This window comes from Protopterus annectens, chromosome 11.part0 (genome assembly GCF_019279795.1).
Source record: "Protopterus annectens isolate FY-2018-M chromosome 11.part0, PAN1.0, whole genome shotgun sequence".
Classification (NCBI taxonomy): domain Eukaryota; kingdom Metazoa; phylum Chordata; order Ceratodontiformes; family Protopteridae; genus Protopterus; species Protopterus annectens.
In genome coordinates this window covers 1,025,461,402-1,025,476,095 of record NC_056745.1, presented here as the reverse complement: position 1 = coordinate 1,025,476,095, position 14,694 = coordinate 1,025,461,402, and the positions used below count along the sequence as shown (strand labels likewise).

Genomic DNA, 14,694 nt, shown 5'->3' with positions numbered 1-14,694 from the left:
CCCCCTCTCAACATGGATTTAGGCCCCATCACAGCACATCCACAGCCCCTTCACCCATACTACAACAGAGGCAAGAGATAACAATAAACTGGTGTCATGTGTTTTCCTTGACCTCTACAAAGCATTCAGTATCATCTCCCACACTACTAAGCTCCTTACTTAACTAAAAGAACTCAACCGCTCCATATCTGCCACTCTCTGGTTCTCTAGCTATCTTAACAACAGACAGCAATCTGTTAGATGGCAGACCTCCTGCTTACCTTTCTTACCTATCCAAACAGGTGTCTCCCAAGGATCCATTCTAGGCCCCCTTTCTTTTCATGCTGCACCTCATCACTGATCCAGTATGCTGATGACTCTACTTTTATTATCCTCTCTGACAAACCTACTGACCTTCATCCCTCACACAGACTTCTTTTAACACCACTGAACATGGGTTAACTCATTACATCCAAGTGATGCCTCCAGGTGCATCTGCAGTTAACTCCCACTGACACCTGTAGGCGTCAAATATTCCTTGTTCATATTTGCATCAATAATTCCAAAATCATGCTATGTACAAGGTTTTAAAATATTTCATCTTAAAGCCTATACAATGGCAATCTCAACTGCATTAATATTTCATGTGTGTCTGAAGAACATCCACTCACCAGCACTTGCTTGCTCTTTATGTAAGTAAGATATTTATTTAGAACAGTGAGTCCTCTTAGAGATAGAAACAGCCAGATTAGTCTGGCTGTTTTTATATTTATGCCAAACTATTCTACAGTATTATTTTAAGGCATTTCCCTGTGATCTCTGAACTCTGTAATGTCATTGTGTTGAAGTCAGTTTTGTCTTGTGTTTTTATTATTTATTATTAAATATTTTTAACCTTTCAACTGTGGCTGTTTTGTGTAGAGATAATTTAAGCTCTTAGTGTACATTGCATGTATTCGGTGATACTGTCAAAGCCACTTGAATAGCTTTAGGCCTGGGTTACACTTACTGTTTGGATAACAGTAATACTGCACAGTGAAACTAGTCACCCTTTGGGAAGGGCCTTATTAGTAGCTGATAAATAGTGGTTGGTGGCAGTGGATTACTACCTTATAGCCTGGCAGAAAGGGGCATAGCTAGAGAACCTGTACCAACCTTCCCTAGGAGTGTCTGTGTGTTTGAATATAACTCATATCTTTGTGTGTGTGTGTGTGTGTGTGTGTGTGTGTGTGTGTGTGTGTGTGTGTGTGTGTGTGTCAGGTACTTGGGCAGGGACACGAAGCCCTGTTTAGACAGAGAGGGTGCTGGAGGTTTTGGCTTGACCACTAGGCTGAAATCTGCACCCTATAGCTGTGCCAGTGGGGAGTCTTATTTGGGATCTGGAAGGAAAGGTAAAAACCAGTCCCAGGCTGACTGATCTCTGTGTGCTCTTAAGTGAAACTGTACTTTACTGGAAACTGTACTTCACTGTGTGTGTACTTATCCTTCACAATGTGTACGCCCCTCACTGGTGCTAGTGGTGAAGATTGAGGCTCCTTGATTACTGGGCCAGTGCATGGGCATCACAAGAGAAAAAAAAACATCTGGAGGTAACACCTTTACGGAAGGGGCCTTTAGAAATGTGTTGGGAAAAGAAATTTCCAGAATGGGCCTCCAAATAGTACAGTTTTGTACCTACCATAAATGTAGATGTTCGAAGATCCACATTTCTGCAGTCCTAACACTAGGGTAGTCCGCTGTCCCTCGGTCGGCCCGAATATCAGAGTATAAGGCTGACGTCGGTCAGGGCGCATTTGACTGACATCAGAACGTCAGGGTACAAATGCGCATGACCGACGTCATATCCTCAGTCTTTTCTTGCCCCAGATGTCAGAAGACCCTAAAGAAAAAAGGTCCAAACCCATAGGCAACAGCTAAACAAGCAACCAGCCCAACACCAAGAATATGTACAACATATACAATATATACAATAAACACAATATACCTCAGATGTATAACCCAACCCACACAACCGCCTCAAACTACAGAGGGGAAGGAGGGAGGGTAAATTGGACTGCAGCAATGTGGATCTTCGAACATCTACATTTATGGTAGGTACAAAACTGTACTATGTTCTTCATCTCACATTGCTGCAGTCCTAACACTTGGGTAGAATCCCAAAGCAGAGGTAAGGGAGGATGGCTAAACTATAATGAAGCAGGAGCTGCCAGAATGCCCTGCAACACAGCAGTGGCAAACCCAGCCCTGGATTTAGAGTACAATGGAAGGTGGTAATGCCTAGAGAAGGTATGCACTGAACTCCAAGTGGCTGCCTCCAAAATATCCTTAGTTGCCACCCCTCAAAAAGCTGTTGAAGTGGCAGTAGCCCTAGTGGAATGAGGCCTAATCCCAGCTGGAATCTCCTTGCCATGATGGGAATAACAGAAAGCAATGCAAAATCCAATCCACTTAGAAATAGTTTGTTTTGACACGGGCTTGCCCTGAGAGCACAAAGCAAAAGAAACTAATAACTGCTGAGATTGTCTGAACCCTTTAGTTCTGTCCAAATAATATCGCAACTGCCTGTGTACATCTAAAGTGTGCAAAATCTTTTCCCCTTTATTTTGGGGATTTGCATAAAAAGTAGGCAAATGAATAGTTTGGTTTAAAGCCACACTAGAAACCACTTTAGGCATAAAGGAAGGATTAGTACGTAAAGATACCCTGTCCTTATGAAAAATTAAGGAAGGCTCAACTGCCATAAGGGCCTGCAATTCAGAAACCCTTCTTGCAGAGGTAATGGCCAACAAAAAAGCAGTCTTCCATGACAAATATTTCAACTCAGCAGTCGCTGCAGGTTCAAAAGGTTGTAGAGTGAGTTTCTCCAACACAAAATTGAGATCCCAAGCAGGAGTAGGAGCTCTTCGTGGGGGTCTTAAATTCTTTGAGCCTCTAAGAAATTGCTTGAACAAAGGATGAGAAAACAATGGCGGGTCACAGTCATAGTGAACTGAAATTGCTGCAGCATGAATCTTAATAGAAGAGAAGGACAAACCTTTGTCCAATAACTCAGTAAGATATTGAAGAGCCACACTTAAATTAGGCTCAGAAACATCCAAATCCTTAGCTGCACTCCAAAACAAAAATCTCTTCCATTTATCTGCGTACACTTTCCTTGTACTAGGCCTTCTAGCTTCCAAAATCACATTCAAAACTTGTTGTGGAAGTTGAGACCCTCTATGGTTTAAAACAGAATATGCCATGCTGTTAGGTGAAGAGAGTGAAGTTTGACATTGAGCAAATGGCTGTCCTCCTGGGACAACAGATGTGGAATCAAAGGCAAAGGCCATGGAGGCTTCCGTACTAGACTTCTCAGTAGTGGGTACCAGTGCTGCGAGGCCAATCTGGTGCTATCAAAATCATCCTTGGCTTGTCCTGTCTGACCTTCAGAAGTACCTTTGAGGGGAGAGGCAGAGGTGGAAAGGCATACACATGAAGACTTGTCCAACTGAAAGAAAGAGCATCCACTTTCCAAGCTGTGGAATGATACCGCTTTGTGCAAAACTTTGGCAGCTGGTGGTTTAGTGGAGAAGCGAACAGATCTATGTCTGGAGTTCCCCAGGACACTGTCAATTTCTGAAATACATGAAGATCCAGTTTCCACATGTGGGGATCCATGATTTGTCTGCTTAACACATCTGCTAAGGAGTTCTGTGCTCCTGGCAGAAACCTTGCCTGAAGATTGAGCTGTAAACTGAGAGCAGTCTCCCACAAAATCATTGCTTGCCTGCATAGAGGATAAGAATGCGTTCCCCCTTGCTTGTTGATGTACCACATGACAGTTGTGTTGTCTGTTAGAATCAACACCTGCCCTGGAAGAAGTAATTCCTTGAAAGCCATTAATGCAAACTGGACTGCTAACATCTCCTTCATGTTGATATGCAGATGTAGTAGTCTGGCAGGCCACTTGTCTTGTATCCACTTTCCATTCAGATGAGCTCCCCAAGCTTTGTCTGAGGCATCTGTTGTTAAAATCTGACTCGCCTCTGGCCGGGTCACAGAGAGTCCCTTGTTTAGGTGACATTCCTGAGCCCACCACAAAAATTCCTTTTGAATGCAAGGTAGTATTTGAATGACAGTGTCCAGATCCTGGCAGTGCTGTGTCCATACATTTTTGAGATACCATTGTAGCTTCCTCATATGCAGTTTGGCATTGGGAAGCACCAGAATACAAGATGCCATGAACCCTAAGGCTTGAAGGACTGTCCTTGCAGTCAGCCGGACTGATGAGATAGTTGATGGAAGTAAAGGGAAAGACTCTTTTGTTTGTCCGGGGTTAAAAGGCCATCTGGGATGCTGTATTCAGTCTCACACCCAGAAAGCACATGTCCTGAGAGGGTACTAGACTGGACTTTATTTCGTTCACAGAATACCCTAGGCATCTTAGCACTGCTATCACATATTCCAAATGATGAAGAAGCTCTTCCTTTCTCGAGCCAGAATCAGGCAGTCGTCCAAATAAGGATAGATTTGTATTCCTTTTAGCCTGAAGAAAGCTATCACTGGAGCCAGAACTTTCGTGAACACTCTGGGCAGTAGATAAGCCAAAGGGCAATGCAGAGAACTGATAGTGAGAATTCCCAGCTCGAAAACGCAGATACTTCCTGCAACTTAGTCTGATAGGAACATGAAGGTAAGCCTCCTTGAGATCCAAAGTTACCATCCAATGATCTTTGCCCAGCAGAGGTAAAAGCTGCTGCAACGTCAACATTTTGAACTTGGGAATGTCCAGATAAGTGTTGAGGATGGATAAATCCAAAATTGGTCTCCACGTGCTCCCCTTCTTTGGTACTAGGAACAGGCGAGAATAAAATCCTAGGCCCCTTTCTGGCATGGGAACCGGCTGTATGGCCCCTATTTGGAGTAACAGTGTAATTTGCTTGTGAGCCTCCAGTCTTTGTGGAGGAGGAATGTCTGGCATGCCTTTGAAAGGAGGCAAGGTATGGAAATAAAACCTGTAACCGTGATGTATGATATCCAGTACCCATTTGTCTTGGGTAATTAAACTCCAATTTTCTTTGAAAAGCGCCAGCCTTCCTCCCAAAGGTGCCGCCAGGCGAGAAGGCTCTGGCAGCTGAAAAGGTAGGTCATTGGGTCTGTTTACGAAAGGACTGACCCCTGCCCTCACTCGAAGACTGTGCAGGAGAACTCCCTGTTCTAGGCCTAAAAGAGCCCTGACCTCTGCCCCTGCCACGTCTAGATCTACCCCTAGACTGGGAATCATAAGAAGGATACGTCCACCCCTTAGTAGGCCAATTTCTACTAAACTTTGGAGGCTGAACCTGCAAAAAATCTTTAACAGTCTGCATAGACTTAGCCTTGTCTTCCATTTTCTTTAAAACTGCCTCAACAGGAGAACCAAACAAGACATCAGATTGCAAAGGGGCATCCAAAATCCTAGTTTTAACATGGTCAGATAAATTTTGATCCCTCAGCCAGGCGTGCCTGCGAAGAACTGACCCAGTGGCAGCCACCCTAGAGGAGGCCTGTACAGCATCAAAACCACATTGCAAAGAATGCTTACCCACCTGTTCAGAAACATGCACTAAATCCTGTAACTCTTTACAATCAATACCTTCCGCCAGAGCATCAACCTTAGATTTCAACTGTGAAAGCAGATAATTTTGATATTTTAACATATGAAACTGGCAATTCAAAGCTCTCATGGCTAGGGTGGAAGAAGTATAAACTTTCTTTCCCCATCTATCCAAGGCCCTGGCCTCTTTATCTGCAGGAACCGGATTCTTGACAACAGAAGCCTTAACACCCTTGGGCCCCTGGCTAACAGTCTCTGGGTCTGCCCTAGGACTCTTAAAAAGATACTTATGAGCTTCAGGCACCCTGTAATACCTATCTGGTTTAACAGGAGCAGGAGGCAAGGAATCAGGATTAAGAGAAGCCTCCGCAAACACATCTTCCACCACAGTCAAAACAGGAGGTATAGCCAAAGGCCTATGCTGGGGTAAAACAAAAACTCCTAAGCCTTTTCCTGGAGTCAGAGAAGTCCTGACCTTCCCATTTAAAATGCTCTCTCATGGAGTGAAGGGTCTCTGAAAAAGAAAAATCCTCAGGAGGAGAAGCAGAAGGAGTAGAATCATCCACATCAGAATCAGAATAATGAGAATACTCCTGCAAGTCTTCAGCCGAAGACTCAGACACATCCGAAGCCTGCTCATAATCCCCCAACACTGGCTCCATCCTAGGCCTCTTATCAGGAGGGGGCATAGAGCCTCTAATTAAAGTAATTAAATCTTCTGCCATTTTAAGCATGTGCTTCTTGGGCACAGAACCTGAAGAACTAGGAGTGACACCCACAGCAGCCAAACTAGACCTGCCTCTAGGAGAAGCCTTGGAAGCAGAAAGAGGGCCTAGACACCTTAGGAAGGGAGGGAGTAAAGTAACCTGAGAAGCCCCTGTAGCCTGACTTGCCTCCTGGGAGGCCACATCCTGTAAAAGCAGAGTTTCTCCCTGGGACTCCAGAGAGGCCTCCGTCGGAACCACCGGTTCCACTGACGCCTCTAAAGAACCGGCGTCCGGTTCGGACGACTCCTCTAACCTAGGTTTAACAGCCTTGTCCTTGTGCTTCTTTGAGGAAGCCGGCGTCGGAGCATCCGACGGCATTTTGTAATTGCACCGCTTCCCAAAGACCAACCTGGCACAATCCAACCTCCGCTTTATAGTGCGTTTATTGAACCTAGCACAAAAGCGGCACCCAACAACGTCGTGCTCAGGTCCCAAACAAGGAATACACAAATTATGGTAATCCCTATGCGGTATCTGTTTCCCACAAGAAATACAGTTATTCACTTTTTCTGACATCCGGTAAACCACTGAGGCAAGAAAAACCAAAATATTCCCCAACGGGTACTTAACCAACTCTGACTTGGTCTGAAACTCCGAATTGAAAAATTTCAGAACGCCGAACGGCACTTGCAACACTGCTTCTGCATCGGACCATGCGGCAAAAAAGACTGAGGATATGACGTCGGTCATGCGCATTTGTACCCTGACGTTCTGATGTCAGTCAAATGCGCCCTGACCGACGTCAGCCTTATACTCTGATATTCGGGCCGACCGAGGGACAGCGGACTACCCTAGCGTTAGGACTGCAGCAATGTGAGATGAAGAACATCTCCTCCTTCTCAGGAACTGGAAACATCCTGGAGTAAAAACCTGTGAACTGTTGAGAAGGGGGAACTGGTTGGATGGTTCCCTGTGCCAAAACATCCTAAAGAACAAATGGAAAATGAGGGAGCTGGCAAGGAGGAGGTTGGGGAAGGCTGGAGAAGGTAGGAAGGGACTTCCAAACCAAGAGGTAATCATTTTGGATAATGGAAAGAACCCAATAGTTTGTGGTTACCTGCTGCCAAACTGGAAAAGACCAAATCAACCTGATGGATAAAGAAATCTGGCCAAAAAGTAGAAGTTGATCACCAAATAGAAGCAGATTTGTCAAGTAAGGAAGGCTTGTAAGGAAAAACTCACTTGGAGGCTCACTTGCTACAAAAAGGCTGTCTATATTGTCTGCGGACAAAAGCAGTCTTAGAGGAATAATTTCTCTGAAACCAATCAGGTTTAGTAGCTTAGCCGACTTTGTGAAAATCTTGTGGCAAAATAGTTCTGAGGGTCAGTAATTCATACATCACATATGTATCTTTTGCCTTGGGTATACAACATACATTTGATGTATAGCGCCTGGAAAGTGTGAATGCTTTGGTATGCTGGCTGGATTTGACTATCCGTGGCAGGATATCCCAGACATTATGAATACTGCAACAGTGATAAGGAAGGACATCAATAAGTACTGCTATTTTTTTTTTTGTTGTTTTTTTTTTGATAAGTACCTTGGTATACTTTACATCCACCTGAGCTATCACCAACCTCAAGCAGATGGAACCTCAATTTAGTGTCTCATTCAAAAGGCAGCATTTCAGCTCTGCAAACCCCCATATGCTGAATTGCAATCATTGTCAGAAAATGAATTTAAGCACCTGGTGTAGGAACAGATCTCACAGTCTTAAGATCTTCCAGCAAAGGTGAGTGTACTACCTGCTGACCAACTGTTACTGCTGATAAGCACACTTGTCCATTGTGCCTTCTACTGAACTAGGAGGGCTGGAGATGACCACCACTTAGATGGAAAGTATGAAGAAGTGCAAGGCAGACACATGAAGGTATATGAAAACTTCAGAATGAATGCCTTTTTAGGAAGCGGCATGGCACTCTGTAAGGCTAGTTCCTGGGTCTATATTATGGTATTGAAGTTTTACAACTTTGAACGCCATACAGTCGAAGCCATATGTTCGAAGTTGTAAAACTTCAAATACATTAGAAAAAAAATTAAAAAAAGAAAAGTTACCTGACGGTTGTAAGCAGGGGGGTAAGCCCCCCTGCACTCCCACACCTCCGCTCTTTAAATATTCCAACTCTGAGATCGCACTACAGTGTAGTAAAGGGAAATCTTCCCTTTCCGTACTGTACTGCATTGTAATGCTGTCTCAGAGTTGGTATATTTAAAGAGTGGGGGGTGTGGGAGGTGCAGCCCCCCACATGGGGGGTGCAGGGGCGCTTGCATCCCTGATTACAATCATGAGGTAAGTGTTTTCTTTTTTTAGCATTTTCGAAGTTTTACAACTTCGAACACATGGGTTCGATCATATGGCGTTCGGAGTTGTAAAACCTCGATAACATAATATAGACCCCTAGTTCCTTTGTTTGACAGCACTGTACTGCATTGTAGTACTGTCTCAGAGTTGGTATATTTGAACAGCGAGGGGTGTGGGGGATGCGGGGGGGCTTGCCCCCCTGCTTACAACCATTAGGTAAGTGGGGGTTTTTTTAACGTTTTTGAAGTTTTCCAACTTTGAACATATGGGTTCGACCATATGGCATTCAAAGTTGTAAAACTTCGATAACGTAATATAGACCCCTAGTTCCTTTGTTTGATAGCCAAGGCAAGCTTCCTCTAGCTGGACTATTTAAAATCAATATCACTATATTACTTTAAAATATGTCAATAAGATTTGCAATTAATTTCCATTTTCACTTTTTATTACTTAAGGAAAAATATTTTACTAATAACATACCTGGTCATTACTGCTTGTGTGTCTGAAAAGGTGCCTCAAAAACTCTAACCTTGAACATTTGTGTACTACTATTAGATCAGTACAGCCATCTGCAAGGTGAGCAGAAGGTGAAAGACCTTTAGGGCTACGTGGACATGCACAGCTCATATTTGCCGCATTGATTGCAAGAAATTTCCCTCTGATTATTTTCCATGCTTCTTTGTCTTCTGTAAAACAAATGATAAAAGTTACTTACAACCTGTATTACATTTAAATGCTAAGTCAGAATTATACAAACTTTAAAACAAACTTCACTTTTATGTAGTTCAAAGCTACTTGCAATAAACAGCCCCAGAACACAACAGAGGTACTCTAAAGTTTTTTCAAAGAAAGTACAGTTAAGAAATATCTTATCATAACAGTAGCTCTTCATCTCTTTACTGATGCAGTATTCTTTACAAAAGGGATTCCCTGCCAAGGGTAGTCCAACGTCCAGCTAGTATACCAAAGCCTTACAATTTTACAGACTTTGAATGCCATATGTACTGTATGTTTCCCGCTCAAAGCTGAGGGCATAAAGCTGATGTACAGACGTACATACCTCAGAACTGAACAGCCCCAGGAGGAACATGTGCATCCAGAAGGAAAAAAAAGAAAGGAAATCCAGGCCAGGAAGATAAAAGGAAAAGAGTAAAGTAGAAGGGGGTGGAAGGAGGGAGTGAATACTGCAACAGTGAAAATAAAGGACATCCACTGTTATGGCAAGACTTTACACAACTGTACTGTGTCCTTCCATATCATTGTTGCAGTATTCTTCACAAAATGGAGGAGGAAGGCCCAGAAGAGCCCTAAAGGAAACCCATGCAGAATTGCTCTGGCAAAGACAGCTTTTTCTTTGGAAACATTCAATTTGTAATGCTTAGTGAAAGTGTTGACAGAAGACCAAATTGCAGCCTCAAGGATGGAATTGGTATCCAATCCTTTGAAAACTGCATCAAATGAAGCAACAGCTGCATCATAACTGAATTTAATACTGTGGCTAGCCACCTGAGAAGTAGAGCCCAGTAAACAGAGGGCTGATGCCTTCCCTTCAGCATCAGGGAATTCAGAAATTGCCTGGGAAACTTGAAAAAGAAGAGCTAAAGCATACCTGGTCATATGCTCCTGGTAATTAATACCCAAAATGCCAAGGGGGCAGCAGTATACATCTTTTTGCCTAGCCATTCCATAGCTCTACTCTCCTTGCCTGAAGATAGTAGTTTAGAATATGGAAAATGTTTAGAGGGTTTGTCAGAAGAGATGGACACTACAGAAGGGTCAGCAGAAGAATATTTGATTAGGAACTTGCACTCATCAGACACCTTGTAAAATCTATCAGGTTTCTCAGCAGCTGAAGGTTGAAAATCCAGGGCCACAGAGGCTGCTGGAAAAAAGTATCTAGATGGGCAGCCAAGACTAGAGGTAAAGCAGAGGGCTTAAGGGACTCCATCTCAACGAACACATAATACATATTTTAAATGTCAGAAACCTGAGAACAATCCCATTTAAAATATTCTACCAAGCAAGTAATAGTATCTCCAAAGAAGAGTTCTTCCAAGGGAGAATCAGGACTAATAGAATCTTCCTCCTCAGAGCCATAGTCCAAGGGAGAAGTGATCTGAAAGGAATATGCCAAAGATTCTTCCCCAGAATCCAAATCCTCTCCACAAGAGTTCTGTTCTCTGGGCCTGTTGAGTGGGTTTGATGACCAGGGGAGAGCAGGCCCAGAAGCTCCTTGGGGAAGCTTTAAGGCCATCAAGGCATTAAATAATTCCTAGGTAAAATCCTGTCATTAACACCGGGGATCTTTAAGGGCAAGGGAAATATGCTTGTTTTTCTTTTGAGGGACATGTGTCCTACATACCCTAGGAGATTCAGACCCCCTTCACTCAACCAACCTAGTAGGAAGTTTCTCCCAAACAAGAATTTGCTGTATCCTCCTTGGTCCCTCTGAAATTCTAGATGGAAATCTGATATTCGACCTCCACATCCACAATAATATTAAAAAACAAACCAAAAACTAGGCACCCTCTACAGGCACAAACACTTCCTTACCTGCTCTACTATGCGTACTTTTGCTACAACTTTTCTCCTTCCATCTCTTTTGTATGGAGCTCCTCTCCTTACCAACATCCAGTCCTCCTTAAAAACTAAGCTCGTGTTCTGCTATAACAAGGTTGCAAAGTTTGCAACCAACAAAAAACACTCTTCCCACCACTGCATCTCTCTACAAACGATTAACTGTCTTGAACTTCAGATTATCTACTTACACTTAACCACAGCACATAAAATCATTTACAAACCATCAGACTGTCCAGCCCTTTCATCCATTCTAACCCACTACCACCCAAACAGGCCACTTAGATCCAAAAATCAACTCTTCCTTCAAGAAGAAAAAACAAAACTCCCAGTTGGTGACATGCTTTATTCCTTTTCTGTTGCCAAGTTATGGAACTCTCTCTCAATAGCTATCAGAACCTCCAGCAATATCTCCTCCTTCAAAAAAATCACTGCACCAACACCTCTCCACCCTTTGGCAATGCAAATGTCCTAATTCCCATCCATCTGTAACCTGACTCCCACACCCTAAATCATATTGACCTTATGATTCTTCTAATAGTGACTTACTATCTATTGCTGCTTAATCACCTGTCAGTAAATCAATTTCACTCTTCCTGCACAATTTATGCTGGCTGTAACTCCTAGATTACCTTGTAAACATTGTATATGACTTGTTTAGTATGTGCCCTTAAACTGTGGTATCTGTACATTTGTATATGTATATCCTTTCTACTCTGTTGCTTGCTTAATATTATTCCATTTTGCTAACACTGCTTGTGTTCACTATCCACTTCAAATGTTATATGCTATTATACTAATTGCCCTGCAGAGCCTTTCTCCTCGAGCCTCCACTGAAAATGGGTTATTTTGGCCCAGTGTACTTTCCCAGTAAACAAATGCCAATAAATAAATAAAAATAATCAGTCAAGACCCCCCTCCTCCAACATCTGTAGGGGATGTTTGTACAGCCTCTGAAGACGTGTGATAAGTCTGATCCATGCTCATCTACAACGGGGTCACGGCAGACGAATCCAATATAACAAATGGGCAATCCTCTGGGCTTTTACCAGCCTTGAGCGAGATGTCTAGGGAAGGTGGGACACCAGCAGAATTGAGGAGAGATTCTTGGCCTTCTTCTTGGCAGGTGGCTGACCTTCGGGATGGGAAGATTTGGCCATAGCACCTTGCACCAACAATTTAAGACATTGATTCTCCAGGTAAATGGACAATGAGGACAGCTGACTATAAAGGGTCTTGGGGGCAAACGTCTGGCAGACAAAACACTGCTCATGGTTGTGAGAAGAACCCAAACAGAAAACACACTGCTGGTGATGATCTTTTTGGGGAATCTGTCTCCCACACCGACAATATCCATTTCTGGATGACATGTAAGCTCATAAAAATTAAAAGAAAATAAGACAACGAAAAACCTCAATGAGGCACGTGTATCTGAAACATGTCTCGCGAACCAGAACAGAAGGAACATTCAGACCAACAATCAATGATGGCAGTCAGACTGGTAACAAAGAAGTTCTGAGGTATGTAATGTCCATACGTTTCCTTTATGCCCTATGCCCTGTGTGGGGAGCATGTGTGTGACATATGTCTATAAAATCCTAAGGCTTTGGTAAACTGGCAGGATACCTTTGGCAAGGAATCCCTTTTGTAAAGAATACTGCAGCAGCGATAATGAAGGACATCTAATAGGATTTGTCTAGGATTTGTCACCAATACATATTATATGAAAAGAAAATTATTTGAAGAAAAAGAATAGTTGTGTAAAATCTTACCATAACCATAGATGTCCTTCTCTTCCATGTTGCAGTATTCATACTGTAGGATTTCCTGCCCTCAGGTGACCCAATGTTGCAGTATTCATACTGTAGGATTTCCAGCCCTCAGGTGACCCAACGTCAGCTCCTATAGAAAAGCTTAAGCCTGGCTGCCATAGGTGTGTGGGACATCACATGTAGGGCCATAAACCTTGGAGTATAAATGTGATGTCGGCACGCACAGACCTCAAAACTTGAAGCCCAGAGAAGAGACTATAAAGCCAAGGAGAAGCAAAAGCAAATGTCCTTGAAGGGCTGTAATGAGTGGCCTGAAGTAAGGTTATACCCTAGAGAATATAGAGGCTATCAGGGGGATGGAGGGTGGAAAGGAATACTGCAACATGGAAGAGAAGGGCATCTATAGTTATGGTAAGATTTTACACAACTATTTTATGTCCTTCTATTCCCATGTTGCAGTATTCATACTGTGGGAAAGTACCACAGCTAGGAGGAATGTTGGGAGGTGGCAGAGGTGGAGGATTCTAGGAATCCTTGCAGGACTGCCCTGGCAAGCCCTGCCCTGGCCCTAGAGACCTGGTCCAGCTTGTAGTGTTTGGTGAAAGTATGGACTGTGGACCAGGTGGCTGCCTCCATGATGGAAGCTGTGTCTAGTCCTTTCATGAAGGCCTTAGAAGTAGCCATGCCTCTGGTAGAATGTGCTCGCACTCCTTGAGGCAATGGTTTGTGATGATGAGAGTAGCAAAAAAGGATGGATTTTCTGATCCAGGAGGAAATAGTTTGTTTGGAGACTGCCTTACCCAAGGCCCTGGGATGGAAGGAAATGAACAGTTGGTCAGATTATATGAAAGACTTGGTTTTGTCCAAGTAGAATCTCAGTTGCCTATGTATATCTAGGGAATGGAGCATCCTCTCCGCAGCGTTAATAGGAGAGGGGAAGAAGGTGGGTAGGTGAATGGACTGGTTTACGGAAAGCTCATTAACTACTTTGGGCATAAAGGATGGATTAGTACATAGGGAAACTCTGTCATTGTAGAAGGTGGTGTAAGGAGGGCAGGCCATCAGGGCCTGTAATTCAGACACTCTTCTAGAAGAGGCAATGGCTACTAAAAGGATGGTTTTCCATGTGCACATATGAAAAGATGCTGTGCTGCCTGTTTCAAAAGGGGGTAGGGTAAGCTTTTCTAGCATGAAGTTGAGATCCCAGGGAGGAGGAATGGGCTTTCCTGGTGGTCTGATGTGTAAGACCCCTCTCAAGAAAAGTTTTACATTCAGTCTAGAGAGAAGAGGCAGCTGTAAAGGCATGCATGCAGAAATGGCTAAGACATGGACTTTGACAGAAGAGTAAGCTAGCCTCTCCTTAACAAGTCTGCAGGTATAGTTCAGGACCAGGGTAGGATCTACTAGAAATGGGTCCTTGTTTCTCAGAGAACACCAAATTTCAAGAATCTCTGCCATTTAGACAAGTAGTTTTTTTCTAGTTGTTGGTTTCCAGGCCTCCCTCAGGACAGAGAGCATGCCTTCCGAGTAGTGTTAGCTAAAAGGGATCAAAAGTTGATCACCCACAGAGTTACTTGTAGTAAAGACAGTTGTGGGTGCAGGAGGTATCCCTGTTGCTGTGTTAGTAGGTCCACCTGGTGGGGTAACTTGTGGTAATTGCCCCTGGCTAGTGAAAACAGAAGGGGGAACCAGTGTTGCCTTGGCCAATAGGGAGTCACCAG

General features: G+C 43.5%; 1 protein-coding gene across 1 annotated transcript in view; it reads right to left on the bottom strand.

Annotated features, from left to right (window-relative positions):
• The window catches only part of CERK (ceramide kinase), a 606,813-nt gene that overhangs the window by 127,719 nt on the left and 464,400 nt on the right, over positions 1-14,694 (bottom strand). Inside the window, exon 11 of the mRNA XM_044087264.1 lies at positions 9,105-9,310. Within this exon, the coding sequence (XP_043943199.1) occupies positions 9,105-9,310 (206 nt within the window). The remainder of the gene's footprint in view (positions 1-9,104; positions 9,311-14,694) is intronic.